We start from the raw sequence: 17,249 nt of genomic DNA, 5'->3' as shown, positions 1-17,249 counted from the left end.
TTAACCTGTACTCTCACCCCACTCCAGTACTCTTGCCTGGAAAATCCCATGGACGGAGGAGCCTGGTGGGCTGCAGTCCATGGGGTCGCTAAGAGTCGGACACGACTGAGCGACTTCACTTTCACTTTTCACTTGCATGCATTGGAGAAGGAACTGGCAACCCACTCCAGTGTTCTTGCCTGGAGAATCCCAGGGACGGGGGAGCCTGGTGGGCTGCTGTCTATGGGATTGCACAGACTCGGACACAACTGAAGCAACTTAGCAGCAGCAGTAGCAGCAGCAACCTGTACTCTGTTAGAATTATTAGCATATTTTCCAACTAGAGTACAGTGTTTATAAAGAGTATCTTTTTGTCTTTAGCTTTATATAGTTTCCAGTCAAAACACAATTTTCCAGAATTACGTAGGCCATTCTTTACCCAGTACCTTCAGTGAGGTTATTTCATTCTTTTGCGATATAATTTGTCACAGTCTACAATCCATCCTGGGATCCCTGACATCTTGGTTGATTCCTTTTAATTGTCATATCTTTAAGTCTACTCCTTGCAGTATATAAGTATTTGGCTTTTTGGAAATTGTATAGAAGGGTTTACCACTTCAATGCCATATAGAACAGTTTTATTACACTGAAAAATCTCTCTATAACCCCTTGGCAATTAACTACTGCTCCTTCCACCAACATTTGGCAGCAATTGATTTTATTTTCCATCCACAAAATTTTGCATTTCCAGACTGACAGGTAATTTAATTATACAATATGTAGAGATTTGGACTTAGCATCTTTCACTTAAAATTAAGTAAATATGTAATATTCACTTATGTTTTTACTTGAATTAATATTTTACTTATTTTATCACTGAATTTTATCCTATTTTATGGCTATACTACCGTTTGTTTATGCATTCATTTGTTGATATAAACCATGTTTGTTTCGACTTTGAGTGGTTCGTGATTATGAGCAAAGCCATTGTAAACATTCACATACAGATTTTTGTATAAACATAAATTTTCAATTTACTTAGGAAAATAATTAAAACTAGGTTTACTGGGTCATTTGGAAAGTGTATGTTTAGCATTATACGAAGCTGTCAAACTGTCTTCCAACATGACTGTACCAATTTGCATTCTACCATCATGAATGAAGGTTCTTGTTACTCTGCATCCTTTCTAGCTAGCATAGCTCCTTTGAGTACTTTCATAGTTGTTAACAGGCTATGGACATATTCATGTACCTCTTTGTTTGCCTAATATTCACTTTTAAAACATTTTATCTGTGATTACCACTTTTAATTGCTTACTTTGTGCATAGGACCATCAAGTTGCTATGGCAATACAAACTAAATTTTAGATTGCATATTGTAATCTTTATAAATTTCTTCTTTTATTTTTTATGTGTGAACAGAATCTGGTCTTACATAATACTTCAAGAAAAGATGTAGAGTGGAATTTGAATATTAGAAATACTGGCAAGCTTTTCAAATATGGTATATTCAAATTTAGCACACTCAGTGGAACTCTGCAACCAAATGAAGAGTGTAATGTTGCTGTAAATTTCTGTCCAAGTAGGTACTTTTTTCCTGTATTTGTTGTTATTTCTACATCAGTTTATCATTCACATATTTTATTTTCCTATGTATATGAAACTTTATATTATTATATGTACTTAAAACAGTTTTAAGAAATTTCTTACTAAAATTTTGTCGTAACTATCATTATAAATGACTCCCTTTGATCCTTTCCTCCTGGTGTTCATGCTGTTATATACTCCCCTCCTACATCAAATAAGGTTAATATATGACTTGTGGGATTTTATGGATGTGATGGTGTCTGACCTCTAAGGGTTTATCAGAAAAGGCATCGCAACCTCTGACTTACATGGATTACTTGCTTTGGGGAAAGCTGGCCAGAATGTTTGTTTATCTATATTTCTACTTTCCTGTTTTTTTTTTAATTGCAAAAATATAACTGTACCTTTTAATAATTGGTATGACAGTTTTCTTTCATTAAATATCTATTTGAAAAAAATTTGGAAGCTTTACACATTTAATTTTCTAATGAACTACAGATTATTTTTTCTAGTTTCTAGAAAAAGGCATATAATTGAGTTTTTCCCTTCAAGAATAATATGCTTTTCCAGCAATCAAGGTGTTGTTTTATATGCATCACTGTATAAAGAACAAAAATGTATTTCCCACCTGAATTATCTTGGTACCTTGTTGAAAATCAACTAACCATAAACATGATTCTTTATTTCTCTTGGTCTTAGAGAATGGCTTGTGAAGTATTTTATTCCCTTCATTTCTGTTTTTGTGAAGATTGATATTAATTATTCATGAAATGTTTGGTAAATTCCGCCAATGAAGTTGTTTCGGCTTTGGCTGTTCCATGTGGGAAATGTTTTGATTCCTACTTTGATTCCTTTAAGTATATTCATATTTGTAGTTCATATTTAGTTCATATTTTATATTTCTTCTTATAATTATGATTCTTATAATTACATATTATAATACGTAGTTCATATTTTATATTTCTTCTTTCATCAATTAAAGTAGTTTATATCTTTCTAGAAATTTATCCATTTGTTCTAGGTTATCTAATTTGTTTGTATATAGTTGTACATTGTGTTCTCATATAATTCATTTATTACATTTCTGTAAAGTGAGCATTTTCCCTTTTTTATTCATGATTTTTGAATCTTTTCTTTCTTTATTCTTGGTCATTCTTGCTAATGAGTTTTAAAATTTGTTATTTTCAAAGAACAACTTTTGATTGCCTAATTTTTTTCCTGTGCTTAAATTCAATTAATTTCTGTTCTAATATTTATTATTTTCTCTATTCTGCTTTGTTTGGCTGTAATTTTTTTCTTATCTCTTAGGGTGCAAGGTGTTAGGTATTGATTTGAAACATCTTTTTATATATAGACATTTATAGCTATAAATTTCACTCTGAGCACTGATTTAGGTGTATCACATAAATTTTGGCATGTTTTGTTTTCCTTTTAATCTCAAAGTATTTTTTTTTAATTTACCTTACCATTTCTTAACAATTAGTTTTTTGTGGAGTGTGCTGATTAATTCTCATGTATTTGAGAATTTCCCATATTTCACTTTAATATTGAGTTCTATTTTTATTACATTTTTGTTGCAGAACGTAGTTTATATGGTTTTAGTCTTTTTTTAATGGAGTGAAAGTCACTCAGTCATGTCTGAGTCTTTGTGACTCCATGGACTATACAGTCCATGGAATTCTCCAGGCCAGAATACTGGAGTGGGTTGCCGTTCCCTTCTCCACGGGATCTTCCTGACCCAGGAATCAAACAGGGGTCTCCTGCATTGCAGGCAGATTTTTACCAGATCACCTTATACCCTAAAATATGATCTACCCAAGAGAATGTTCCACATACACTTGAGAAGTTTATGTATTTTGATTTTGTTAGAGGAAATGTTCCATAGATGTGTGTTAGGTCTACTTCATTTATAATGTTGTTTAAGTCTTTTTATTCCTTTAGTGATCTACCTACTTGACTTTCCCACAATTGAGAGTGGTGTGTTGAAGTTTTAAAGGGTTTTTATTTAATTATTTATTTCTCCTTTCAATTCTGTCAGATTTTTCTTAAGTACTTTGTGGCTCTGTTAAGTACATATATGTTTATAATTGTTTTATATTCTTGATGGGCTTCCCTGATAGCTCAGTTGATAAATAATCCGCCTGCAATGCAGGAGACCCTGGTTCAGTTCCTAGATTGGGAGGATCCTCTGGAGAAGGGATAGGCTACCCACTCCAGTATTCTCGGGCTTCCCTTGTGGCTCGGCTGGTAAAGAATCTGCCGGCAATGTGGGAGACCTGGGTTCGATCCCTGAGTTGGGAAGATCCCCTGGAGAAGGCAAAGGCTACCCACTCCAGTATTCTGGCCTGGAGAATTCCATGAACTGTATAGTCCGTGGGGTCAAAAAGAGTTGGACACAACTGAGCAACTTTCACTTCACTTCACTACTTCACATTCCTTCTTGATAGCTTATCCTGTTATTAGTACATATAGCACCCTTATTCGTCTATAGTAGCAATTCTTTTCTTAATATTTATTTTCTGTTATTGTTGTAGTCACTGCAGTTCTCTTTTAGTTGCTACTTGCATGTATATTATTTCTCTGTCCTTTTACTTTCAACTGAATTGTTTTTTGAATCTAAAAATATCTCCTGTAGATGACATGAATTTGGATTGTTTTTATTTTTATAATTTATTTATTTTTGGCTATGCTGGGTCTTTGTTGCTCTGTGAGCTTTCTGTAGTTGTGGAGTGAGAGATACTCTCCAGTTGCAGTTACATGGGCTTCTCATTGAGGTGGTTTCAGTAGCTGAGGTGTGAGGGCTCAGTAGTTGTGGTTCCTGGGCTCTAGAGCATAGGCTCAATAGTTTTCAGGGAGGCCCTGGATTTTTTTTTTTAATCTAAATTTTACTTATCTCAGCCTTTTTGTTGCTGTATTGAATTACTTTACTTTTACTGATTAATTACTAATGAAGTGAAGGAAAGATTTACATCTTTTTGTTATTTGATTTCTGTATGTCTTTTAGTTTAACATTTTACTTCTCTTATTTCTTTCACAAATTTTGAGGTATTTTCATGGTGATTTTCCTGAAAAATACAACTAACATCTTAGTTTTTAAAATATAATTGAGATAAATACCAAGTTTTTGTCGATAGTATGCAAAAACTTTGCTCCAATATAGCATCCCTGCTTGAAGCTCAACATTCAGAAAACTAAGATCATGGCATCTGGTCCCATCACTTCATGGCAAATCAATGGGGAAACAGTGGAAACAGTGGCTGACTTTATTTTTCTGGGCTCCAAAATCACTGCAGATGGTGATTGCAGCCATGAAATTAAAAGACGCTTACTCCTTGGAAGGAAAGTTATGACCAACCTAGACAACATATTAAAAAGCAGAGACGTTATTGTGTCAACAAAGATCTGTCTAGTCAAGGCTATGGTTTTTCTAGTAGTCATGTGAGAGTTGGACTATAAGAAAGCTGAGAGCAGAAGAATTGATGCTTTTAAACTGTGGTGTTGGAGAAGACTCTTGAGAGTCCCTTGGACTGCAAGCATATCAAACCAGTCCATCCTAAAAGAGATCAGTCTTGGGTGTTCATTGGAGGGACTGATGTTGAAGCTGAAACTCCAATACTTTGGCCACCTGATGTGGAGAGCTGACTCATTTGAAAAGACCCTGATGCTGGGAAAGATTGAGGGCAGGAGGAGAAGGGGATGATAGAGGATGAGATGGTTAGTTGGCATCACTGACACAATGGACATGGGTTTGGGTGGACTCCGGGAGTTGGTGATGGACAGGGAGGCCTGGTTTGCTGCAGTTCATGGGGTCGCAAAGAGTCGGACATGACTGAGCAACTGAACTGAACAGGAAGATGCCTCATGCACAGATACCTAGGAAATTAAGTCTAACCAACACTAGTCTATCAGCTAACCCAACCCACTCCCCACCCCTGCACCCCATCTGACCCCATGAGATCAGGTTGAGTCTGTATTCTAAAACGACACCTTCTCATAGCTTCTTGCCCTTCCCTATTCTGCTTCCCTCCTTTACCCACAGGTTCCTCTGAGAGCACTCCCTCAGTAAATCACTTGCATCGGGATCTCTCGGACACTACCATATTTTACACTACTGGCAATCTAATACCAGTGATTAGCTATGTCAATAGTAGAAAAGGCAGTATAAGAACCTGTTACTACTTTTAAGGTCTTAAGAATTCATTAAGCTGTGTGTTCTCTCTCAGTAATATTCTGTAAGACAGTGTTGCAGTAAATGTACATCCAGCATACCTTTTATCCTGGCCTTGTATATTCAGTGTAGATTTATAGGTGAGAGAGAAGACATCAGATACTGTGATTAGTAGACTTTAAAAATCTTTTTATTTTGTATTCCCTCTGTTTAGAACTCTGAAAATATGATAGAAAGCATCAAATATTCCCTGCAATCTAAAGTTTACTTTGTAAAACTTATTAGGTCTCGTTGTATATTTCTGTGAATTTCTTCTTAGTTTCTAATGTGTCTGGTACTAAAAGAAATAGCATAAAAACTAGTCCAGCCAAAGCTACCATCTGTATTTCTATTCAGAGCTTTGCCTTTATGTCCCAAATGAACATTTATATCCAGATGAAGTGGTCTGGATCATTTAGATGGAAATAAGAAAAATTTCCATTTGACTTTTTTTTTTCAGTGTGAGACTGAGCCCATGCAGTCAGATCCGTTGGTTCCCTCCATAGGATACAATCCTAACTCTTAAAAAATCAAGCATGCCTATAACACTTTTAAATAAATTACCTCTTAGGTGAGAGAGAAGGCATACCTGGGCTTAAAAACATACATTATTGAAGCCACAGTGGTCTTAGATTATATAAGGAGCCTCATTCTCCATTACCCCAGAAACCTTTAAATTTTCTGAAACCCAGAAATAATCTCAAAGCAGCCCATTCAAAAATCAGAATTCAGTAAGTTTTTGAATTCTAAAATACAACATTGAGTTCATACTCACAAGATCATATTTTTCTGCCTATGAGATTTATGTTTGGAGATTTGAGTCTTAAAAGACATTGGCACCTGTTGTCGGAGACCAGCCTGCTGCCTCTGTGCTGAGCCCTTTTCTCCAGCACAAACTGCCTTTCCTCCTGTGAGTTGCCACGTGGTAATTTGCTATCTTTTCCTATGAGGTGAGATTAACCAGTCAATCCTAACAGCCTGTCATAAACCTAAAAATCTGAGAGAAAGCATGTTTGATTCCTCTCAGTATATCCTTTTCTCAGTAGTCCCCTAAGATCCTTACAGCAGTTATCTGACCTCATCTTCATACTGCCTATATTAAAGAGATGGGTAGCTCCTGTTAAGGCACAGAAAGCAGTTAAAAAATAGAAGTCTTGTTGTACTGTGTCCCCACAGTATATGTATTTTCCGATAATAATGAAAATCTGTTTTAAGGGAACATGCTCTATTTCTACACAGAGTGCTCTTTAAAAGAGTTTTATTTCCGTGACACCTCATTACATGTCTTAAGTTCCTTAGCAGGATAAATTCAGTTTCCAGGTAATCTATTCTGCTCCACTAAACTGTAACTTCATAGTACATCTTAATATTTAGTAAGGTTTAAATTATATAAATTTTTTGCTGTGTGTATACTAATCTAAAATACTTTAAAAATGTTTTTCTTTCATTAGAACAGCCTAGAGAATACACAGCTGATATCCCTATTCATTTAAATGATCATCCAGTTTGCTATCGAATGTTACATCTGGTTGGAAAGATAAAATCACCCAAGTTATTATTTGTTCCTCCTTTCGTATTTTTTACTCCTGTTCCTTTGGATGTACCAGCTGTGATGGATGTCAACATTTTACCTCAGAACTATTTCAGGTAAACACCTAATGTGAATTTACCACATCTTCTTCAAGTACTTTTTTGTTTCTGTCTGTGTTATACGAGTCATGAGCAATGTCTGACTGTTTCTATAGATGGAGTGAACTTTTAAAATATTTAACTGTATATTTAAATTAAAAATACCCCCCAAGAGCTCATTTAGTTATCTCAGTTTTTAAATTTTCTTATAAAAATTTTTGCTATGTCTAATTTTGTGATTTAAGAAGCAAGCTTAAAACTTCAGTGTATTACTTTTCTTTTACTCCATGACCAATTACCACAGATCTAGTGCCTTTTAAAATATGAATTTGTTCTCAAGTTTCATCGGTGGTCAGTAGTCCCGGTTAGTTTAGTGTTCACTGCTTAAGATCTCGGTAGGCAGAAATCAGGTGTGCACTACAGCAGCGCATCATCTGTGACTCAGTCCTCCTCCAAGTTGGCAGAATTAATCCTTGTAGTTGTAGGACTCCGGCGTCATTTTTTTTTTTTTTTTTTTGCTGGCTGTTTGCTTGGGCAACTCTCAGCTCTTATGGGCCACCCTCAAGTCCTAGACCGGAGAAGGTGATGGCACCCCACTCCAGTACTCTTGCCTGGAAAGTCCCATGGACGGAGGAGCCTGGTGGGCTGCAGTCCATGGGGTCGCTAAGAGTCGGACACGACTGAGTGACTTCACTTTCACTTTTCACTTTCATGCATTGGAGAAGGAAATGGCAACCCACTCCAGTGTTCTTGCCTGGAGAATCCCAGGGACAGGGGAGCCTAGTGGGCTGCCATCCATGGGGTCGCACAGAGTCGGACACGACTGAAGCAACTTAACAGCAGCAGCAGCAAGCCCTAGACATGTGGTTCCCTTCTTACAACGTGGTATTTAACCCATTCAAAGCCAGAAGTACACCATCTCTTTGACTTTTCTCTCTCACCTGATTAAATTTGATTCACCCATGATTGTCTCCCTTTTGCATACTCAAATTCCATTAGCTAGGGATCGTCATTACATATGGAACTTCCCTTTACCATTGCCATATAGCATAACTTAATCATCAAAGTTTGAGAAGGCGATGGCACCTCACTCTAGTTCTCTTGCCTGGAAAATCCCATGGACGGCGGAGCCTGGTAGGCTGCAGTCCATGGGGTCGCTAAGAGTCAGACACGACTGAACGATTTCACTTTCACTTTTCACTTTCATGCATTGGAGAAGGAAATGGCAACCCACTCCAGTGTTCTTGCCTGGAGAATCCCAGGGATGGGGGAGCCTGGTGGGCTTCCATCTATGGGGTCGCACAGAGTCGGACACGACTGAAGCTACTTAGCAGCAGCAGCAATCATCAAAGTAAGTGTCTCATCATATTTATAGGTTCTGCCACCCAAGGAATGGAAATTATGCAGTTTATACACCAAGGAACAGGACTCTTGGTGGCCATCACAGAATTCTGCCTATCATAGTGCACATGCTATAGAGAAATATCATCTGTTTGCATTTTTAAAAAATTGATAAGCAGCTCAAGCCCCAGTACTCTATTGGACTAGATACATTATGAGTCCTCACATTACGAAACAGAGCTTGTGATTGTGTATGTGTGTGTGTGTGCATGTATAAAACTGTTGGAGTACTGAGAAGTGTGGGAGGCTTCTAAAGGACTGAGAGCAAACCAAAACAATACATACTTATAAGCTGAAACCAAAGTAGGAGCGGTGAACTGGATTAACATACCAAGGGTAGGCTTGTTTTTAAATTTTAAGACAATTTCAAGATAGGAAAACTTAATCTCAGATTCCTGGATTAATCCAGGGACACTGGAAGAGGCTAAAATGATTCCATGTCAGTAAGTCCTTCTATCTTTCAGTAGAAACAAGCAAATCTTCTCTAGATCAGTGGTTCTTAAACTTTGAGATATATATATAATATATATATATATCACATATATATATTAGCTAGTCTTCCTAGCTAATGGAATTTGAGTATGCAAAAGGAAGACAATCATGGGTGAATCAAATTTAATCAGGTGAGAGAGAAAAGTCAAAGAGATGGTATACTTCTGGCTTTGAATGAGTTAAATACCATGTTGTAAATACCATGTTTTTATATATATATATATATATATATATATATATATATATATATATATATCTCAGAATTTTCTGATGGATTTTTCAAAAGCAGAGGTTTTTAGATCCTATATCTAGAATTTATGATTCAGTAAGCCTGGAATGGGATATCGTAATTTGTATTTCTAATAAGTTTCCAAATTATATTGATACTCCTGTTCACAAAGTGAACTGGAATTTCTACTTAAAATGAAGCCATCCTCAATTTTGGCCTATATTTCAGTTTTCACAGATTGCTAACAGCTAGACAGGAGCAGTGTCAAGCATTACAAAACTCACCAGGAGGGAAGACATCATAACTTAGAGTCAGCACAAGCAGTCTTAAGATTTAGACTCTTAAGTAATTCAGATATTGGATTTATCAGATATAAAGTATAAATAATTTGTTAAAAAAATAAAAGATGGCATTATAAAAATTAGTAATTAACATGGGATTCTATAATATAGATTGGAAAATGAACCTAATATAACTTTTAGAAATTTTAAAATAAAGCATGTAAGGTTAAATTTTAAGGGCATCCATTAAACCTAAACATAGAAACAGACAAAACTTCAGTTAACTTTACAAGAGAAACACACTTTTTAAATGAAGGGGAAACTGAACAAAAATGATGGCAAAAACTCGAAATAACTGAGTAATGCAATGGAATGTAAATAAATCGACCAGTTAAAAGACAGAGGCTCATAGAGGGAATAAGAAAAAATTATAACTTCCTATTTTAAAAAGTATTTATGAAATGTAAGGACAAAAAGATTAAAATAAAGTGGGGTTTCTCAACTTCAGAACTCTTGATATTTTGACAATAATAATTCCTTTTTTTTTTATTAAAGTCTCTCCTATACTTTATAGGATATTAAGCAGCCTCCCCCCCCCAACCCCACAGTTGTGAAAGAAAAAAAAATAATAAAATGTCTCCACACATTGCTACATTTCTCCTTGGGAGCAAAACCATTCCTAGTTGAGAACCACCAAGTTAAAATATTGATTTACATTACATTAAAATAGTGATTATGATCATTTCCATAGATGCAGGGAAAAAAAGAATTTCACAGAATTCAAAAATAATTTATAAAACTCTTAAACAGTAATAAAAGAGAAGTTATTTAAGTTGGCAAAGTTTTCTGTCATAAACCTAGAGGAGACATTATTATGGATATTGGAATATAAATAAATTGCCTTTAAATAAAATAGAAAAGGCAAGGATGCCTATTATCACTGTCTTTCGAACATGTTTTAATAGAGAACCTAGTCCATGCTGGAATTAAGAAAAATAAAATATGTGAGGATAGGAAAATAAGCTTCAGAACCAGCATTATCTGTTGATTAGGAGATTTTCCATATAGGAAATGAAAAGAATTTATACACAGATATTTAAAGCTATGAAGATCATTTATCAAGTTAAACAAATGTAAGTCCAATATTTAAGGTTCAATAGTATTTCAGCACACAACATTTAGAACATGCAACTGTAAAACTACTATCCTTAAAAACATTAACAATTGAAGGTAATAGGAAGAATTGTATGTGACTATATGGATAAAATTATAAATCTTAAATCGAAGAACTCATAAATAAATGAAGATTTACACCATATTCATGAATTGTGATATTCAGGATTTTAAAAAGCACAGTTCTCCACAAATCAACTTAGATTTTTCATGCAACTGCAATAAAAATTCAAATAAAAATTTTCATCAAGATTGACAAGTAAAATTCTAAATCTTATATGGAAAAATCAAGGGTCAAGAATAGCCACACCACCCCTGAAGAAGAAGAAGGTGAGATAGGCTTGCCTGCCCAAATACCAAGAGTGAATCAATGTCACAGTGGTGCAGTGATAGATTAAATGAGCAAAGGAATCCAGTAGACTTGAAAATGGCCCACACATGGACAGATACTGAATATATGACAAAGGCAGTATAGATCTTTGGAGAAAAAAGATTACTATTCAATAAATGGTGCTGAGATAATTAACTGTATAAAATAGTTCAAACTGGATTCCTGTCTACTTAATACATGAAAATTCATTACACATCGATTAAAAGGCAAAATGTAAAAAAAGAAAACAATTTTAATGTCTGTAGCTAGGGAAAGATTTCTTAAACATGACTTAAAATTATGCTAACAGTAAAATAAATAGCTGGTAAGAATTAATCAGAAAAAATACCAAATAACAGAAATGTTGGCAAAAAGTTTCAATAGATATTTCACAGATAAAATATAAAACACATGAAAAAATATACAGTAATTGACCTCTTTGTAAACTTGAAAGTAAGAATTAGTGACTACAGCAAGATATCATTTTGCTTGTCCTAGATAGGCAATCGTTAGGAAGTCAGGCTACCAGTTAGAGTATCAATGAATAAGAACATAGTAGATAATACTATGTAAGGTGTAATATCTGCATATTTCACAGCCCAACATTTCCACTTCACAGTATATACAAGAAAAATTCATCAGGGAAATGCAAATCAAAACCACAATGAGGTATCACCTCATACTTATCAGAATGGCTGTTGTCAAAAAGGCAATGAATAGTAAATGTTGCCAAGGATATGGAGAAAAGGGAACTCTAGTTCACGGTTGGTGGGAGTGGACATTGCTGCAGCCACTATGGCACACAGCATGTTGGGTCCTCAAAAAATTAAAAATAGAGCTATCATATGATTCAGTAATTCCACATCTGGGTATATATCCAAAGAAAACAAAAATGCTAATTCAAAAAGATACATGCACCCCAGTGTTCATAGCAACATTATTTATAATAGCCAAGGTATGGGAGCAACCTGAGTGCCCATCGATAGACTAATGGATAAAGAAGATGTGTATATATTTTACATATTCAATGGGATATTATTTGGCCATAAAAAAGAATTAAATTTTACCATTCACAGCAAACATGAATGGGCCTGGAACGTATTATGCTTAGTGAAGTAAGTCAGACAAAGACAGATACTGTATCTTTTCACTTATATGTAAAATCTAAAAAATAAAACAAATGAATATAACAAAAGAGAAACAGATTTATAGATACAGAGGAAAAAATAGTGATGGGGAAGGGTCAAGATAAGGGAAGCGGATTAAAAGGTACAAACCACTATGTATAAAATAAATAAGCTACAAAGATATATTTTACAACACAGGAAATATAACTAATATTTTATAATAACATAAGTATTGAATCAGTATGCTGTACATCTGAAAATAATATAACATTGCAAATAAACTATACTTAAAAGAAAAACTCTTGCACATGTGTACTACAAGGTATGTTTGAAATTATTCATAGTTGTATTATTCAGAATAGTGAAATCTGGGAACTACACAAATGTCCAGTGACATGTGAGGGTATAATTAATTTGTGATATATATGCACTTGAATGAATATTCTATATCTGTGATGTGGAGGAATTTTAATAAGACAACTGTATTAGGAATCTTAGAAAACATACTGAGATTAATTAAAAGAAAGTCAAAGAAGGCTGCATATATTGATATCCTGTATATAAAATGGCAAAAAAGGACAATTAAACAAATTTATATTTAAAAATGTATGCCTCTTTATAGATATAAAGTAATAGATGTAAAGAGTGGTCAGTTGACATGTTAAAAATATATAAATTGTGGGGATTTGTGTACCATTATTTTCGTAAACTACCAAATCTTAGACCCACCTCAGAGCTTCTCTAGTTCAGTACTTTATTTTGCAGTTAATCATTCTGAGATCCAGAGAAAACAAGTTCTGAGTGTGACAGAAATCAATGAAAATCATCAAAGTTGAAAAGCATAGAATGGCCATTGGCTTCTAACATTTGGCTTACAAGATATGATGAGTGCTTACTTGTGCCTCAGGGAATTGCTCTAAATGCCATTTTGTGAGAGAGTATAGTTCTTCAACATTAACTTGGCAACTCTGGGAGTCACAGTTTTTTCAAGATCCAATCTTATAAGTAGATAGTAAACTCTGTTGCTTGAATAGGAAATAAAAATGACTTGAATTATATTGTTCTAGAAATTACTTTTTTTTGACAACAAACATTGTCTCATATATGAATTAATCTTTACTCTTTCAGCTTTTGAATTAATGTATAATGGTATCAATTTTAAAACTACTTCAAGTTAAAATCAGAGTCTTAATATGATATAATGAACATGTAAAAGGGACTGTAGCCTTTTCTTATTATATATGCAATAGAACTAATAGTATTAATGACTTATCCAAAGACATTTAGTTAATTAGCAACAGAATTGGACTCAAACCTGATTTATAAACTGCTTTTTCATGTTTTATCCAGTGAACCATATGAGTTTAAACTAGTTCAAGTTGAGAGCTTGTTTTACTTTTTCTAGTTAATTAGCAGAATAATCATTCTAATTAAAATACTAGGGAAATAGGATTCACATTTGATAGCATATCTTATTTGCTATATGAACCTGCATATATAATAAAGCAAAGTAATACAGTGAAATATTTATTGACAGCTAAAAGTTATCAAGTATGAATTAAAATTAGAAGTGAATAATAGGGCTTCCCTGGTGGTCCAGTGGTTAAGAATTCGCCTTGCAATATACAGATGGTGATTGTAGCCATGAAATTAAAAGATGCTTACTCCTTGGAAGGAAAGTTATGACCAGCCTAGACAACATTATTAAAAAGCAGAGACATTGCTTTGTCAACAAAGGTCCGTCTAGTTAAGGCTATGGTTTTTCCAGTGGTCATGTATGGATGTGAGAGTTGGACTATAAAGAAAGCTGAGCACCAAAGAATTGATGCTTTTGAACTGTGGTGTTGGAGAAGACTCTTGCGAGTCCCTTGGACTGCAAGGAGATCCAACCAGTCCATCCTAAAGGAGATCAGCCCTGGGTGTTCATTGGAACAACTGATGTTGAAGCTGAAACTCCAATATTAGGCCACCTGATACAAAGAGCTGACTCATTTGAAAAGACCCTGATGCTGGGAAAGATTGAGGGCAGGAGGAGAAGGGGAGACAAAGGATGAGATGGTTGTATGGCATCACCGACTCTATGGACATGGGTTTGGGTGAACTCTGGGAGTTGGTGATGGACAGGAGGCCTGGCGTACTGCAGTTCACAGGGTCGCAAAGAGTCTGACACGACTGAGCAACTGAACTGAACTGAATAGGGCTTCCCTGGTGGTCCAGTGATAAAGAATTCACCTTGTAATATACAGGACGCTGGTTTGATCCCTGGTGCTGGAAGATCCCACATGCCGCAGAACAGTTAAGCCCATGTGCCACAAACTACTGAGCCAGTGTGCTAGAACCCACAGGCTGCATTTGTTGAAGCCTGTGCACCCAGAGCACATGCTCTGCAACAAGAGAAACCACCACAATGAGAAGCTCACACACCCCAACTAGAGAGTGGCTCCCACTCTTCACACCTAGAGAAAGCCCACACAGCAACCAAGACCAAGCATAGCTATAAATAAATAAATAAATAAACCTTAAAAAAGAAGTGGGTACTATATACTATGCTATTAAAAATCACAAACACTTTAACCTGGCTAAATTATAGTAAATGAAATATAGTGTATAGTATACTATATAGTATATTAGTATATATAGTATAGTACATATTAGTATAGTATAATTAGGATTAGTATATAGTCTTAGTATAGTATATAGTACATATAGTATATAATGAAATGTATAGTATATAGTATATAATGAAGTATGTGAACATCAAGTATTTTTTTTTTTTTTTTTTTTTTAATTTTATTTTATTTTTAAACTTTACATAACTGTATTAGATTTGCCAAATATCAAAATGAATCCGCCACAGGTATACATGTGTTCCCCACCCTGAACCCTCCTCCCTCCTCCCTCCCCATTCCATCCCTCTGGGTCGTCCCAGTGCACCAGCCCCAAGCATCCAGTATCGTGCATCGAACCTGGACTGGCAACTCATTTCATACATGATATTTACATGTTTCAATGCCATTCTCCCAAATCTTCCCACCCTCTCCCTCTCCCACAGAGTCCATAAGACTGTTCTATACATCAGTGTCTCTTTTGCTGTCTCGTACACAGGGTTATTGTTACCCTCTTTCTAAATTCCATATATATGCGTTAGTATACTGTATTGGTGTTTTTCTTTCTGGCTTACTTCACTCTGTATAATAGGCTCCAGTTTCATCCACCTCATTAGAACTGATTCAAATGTATTCTTTTTAATGGCTGAATAATACTCCATTGTGTATATGTACCACAGCTTTCTTATCCATTCATCTGCTGATGGACATCTAGGTTGCTTCCATGTCCTGGCTATTATAAACAGTGCTGCGATGAACATTGGCGTACTCGTGTCTCTTTCCCTTCTGGTTTTCTCAGTGTGTATGCCCAGCAGTGGGATTGCTGGATCATAAGGCATGTCTATTTCCAGTTTTTTAAGGAATCTCCACACTGTTCTCCATAGTGGCTGCACTAGTTTGCATTCCCACCAACAGTGTAAGAGGGTTCCCTTTTCTCCACACCCTCTCCAGCATTTATTACTTGTAGACTTTTGGATTGCAGCCATTCTGACTGGTGTGAAATGGTACCTCATAGTGGTTTTGATTTGCATTTCTCTGATAATGAGTGATGTTGAGCATCTTTTCATGTGTTTGTTAGCCATCTTTATGTCTTCTTTGGAGAAATGTCTATTTAGTTCTTTGGCCCATTTTTTGATTGGGTCATTTATTTTTCTGGAGTTGAGCTGTAGGAGTTGCTTGTATATTCTCGAGATTAGTTGTTTGTCAGTTGCTTCATTTGCTATTATCTTCTCCCATTCTGAAGGCTGTCTTTTCACCTTGCTAATAGTTTCCTTTGATGTGCAGAAGCTTTTAAGGTTAATTAGGTCCCATTTGTTTATTTTTGCTTTTATTTCCAATATTCTGGGAGGTGGGTCATAGAGGATCCTGCTGTGATGTATGTCAGAGAGTGTTTTGCCTATGTTCTCCTCTAGGAGTTTTATAGTTTCTGGTCTTACGTTGAGATCTTTAATCCATTTTGAGTTTATTTTTGTGTATGGTGTTAGAAAGTGTTCTAGTTTCATTCTTTTACAAGTGGTTGACCAGAGTTCCCAGCACCACTTGTTAAAGAGATTGTCTTTAATCCATTGTATATTCTTGCCTCCTTTGTCGAAGATAAGGTGTCCATATGTGCGTGGATTTATCTCTGGGCTTTCTATTTTGTTCCATTGATCTATATTTCTGTCTTTGTGCCAGTACCATACTGTCTTGATAACTGTGGCTTTGTAGTAGAGCCTGTGAACATCAAGTATTAATAGAATATTTTAATAGTAATGATTGAAAAATATTCATGTCATATGTACAGTGCTTAACTGTATGCAGATTAAAAATAGGTATGTGTATATGTATTTGTTAGTAATACTTAGTCTACATCCAATGAAGCTTTAGCTTTTAAAGGGATGATTTTTAGTAAATTTTTGTTAGGACATATTTTAGACAATACTGTTTTTATCATGGCTGTGACTAAAAACACATTGTACTTGATCAGGTATTTAAACCCTGTTTTTTAATCCTGAGAGGACAAAATGAATTTTTCATCATCTCATGCAGATTACCATATTATCAATTTTACTTATATTGTGACCAGAAAATGAGAGATGATATAAAAACATATTTAGGAGTTGGGTATGTTATTGTAAATATTTGTTTTAATTTTTCTAATGATTCAAAAAACAGAAGAAAGCACATTT

At 35.1% G+C, this 17,249-nt stretch overlaps 1 protein-coding gene across 1 annotated transcript in view; it reads left to right on the top strand.

The window, feature by feature from the left end:
- Positions 1-17,249, top strand: part of LOC129640166 (cilia- and flagella-associated protein 47-like) — a 136,483-nt gene that overhangs the window by 40,323 nt on the left and 78,911 nt on the right. The window contains exons 4-5 of the mRNA XM_055565402.1: positions 1,402-1,561; positions 7,225-7,420. Coding sequence (XP_055421377.1) covers positions 7,290-7,420 — 131 coding nt within the window. The 5' untranslated portion in view covers positions 1,402-1,561; positions 7,225-7,289. The remainder of the gene's footprint in view (positions 1-1,401; positions 1,562-7,224; positions 7,421-17,249) is intronic.

The sequence above is a fragment of the Bubalus kerabau genome, chromosome X, assembly GCF_029407905.1.
Source record: "Bubalus kerabau isolate K-KA32 ecotype Philippines breed swamp buffalo chromosome X, PCC_UOA_SB_1v2, whole genome shotgun sequence".
In the NCBI taxonomy this organism is placed as follows: domain Eukaryota; kingdom Metazoa; phylum Chordata; class Mammalia; order Artiodactyla; family Bovidae; genus Bubalus; species Bubalus kerabau.
The sequence above is the reverse complement of the archived record's forward strand: the minus strand, read 5'-3'. Positions and strand labels throughout refer to the sequence as shown.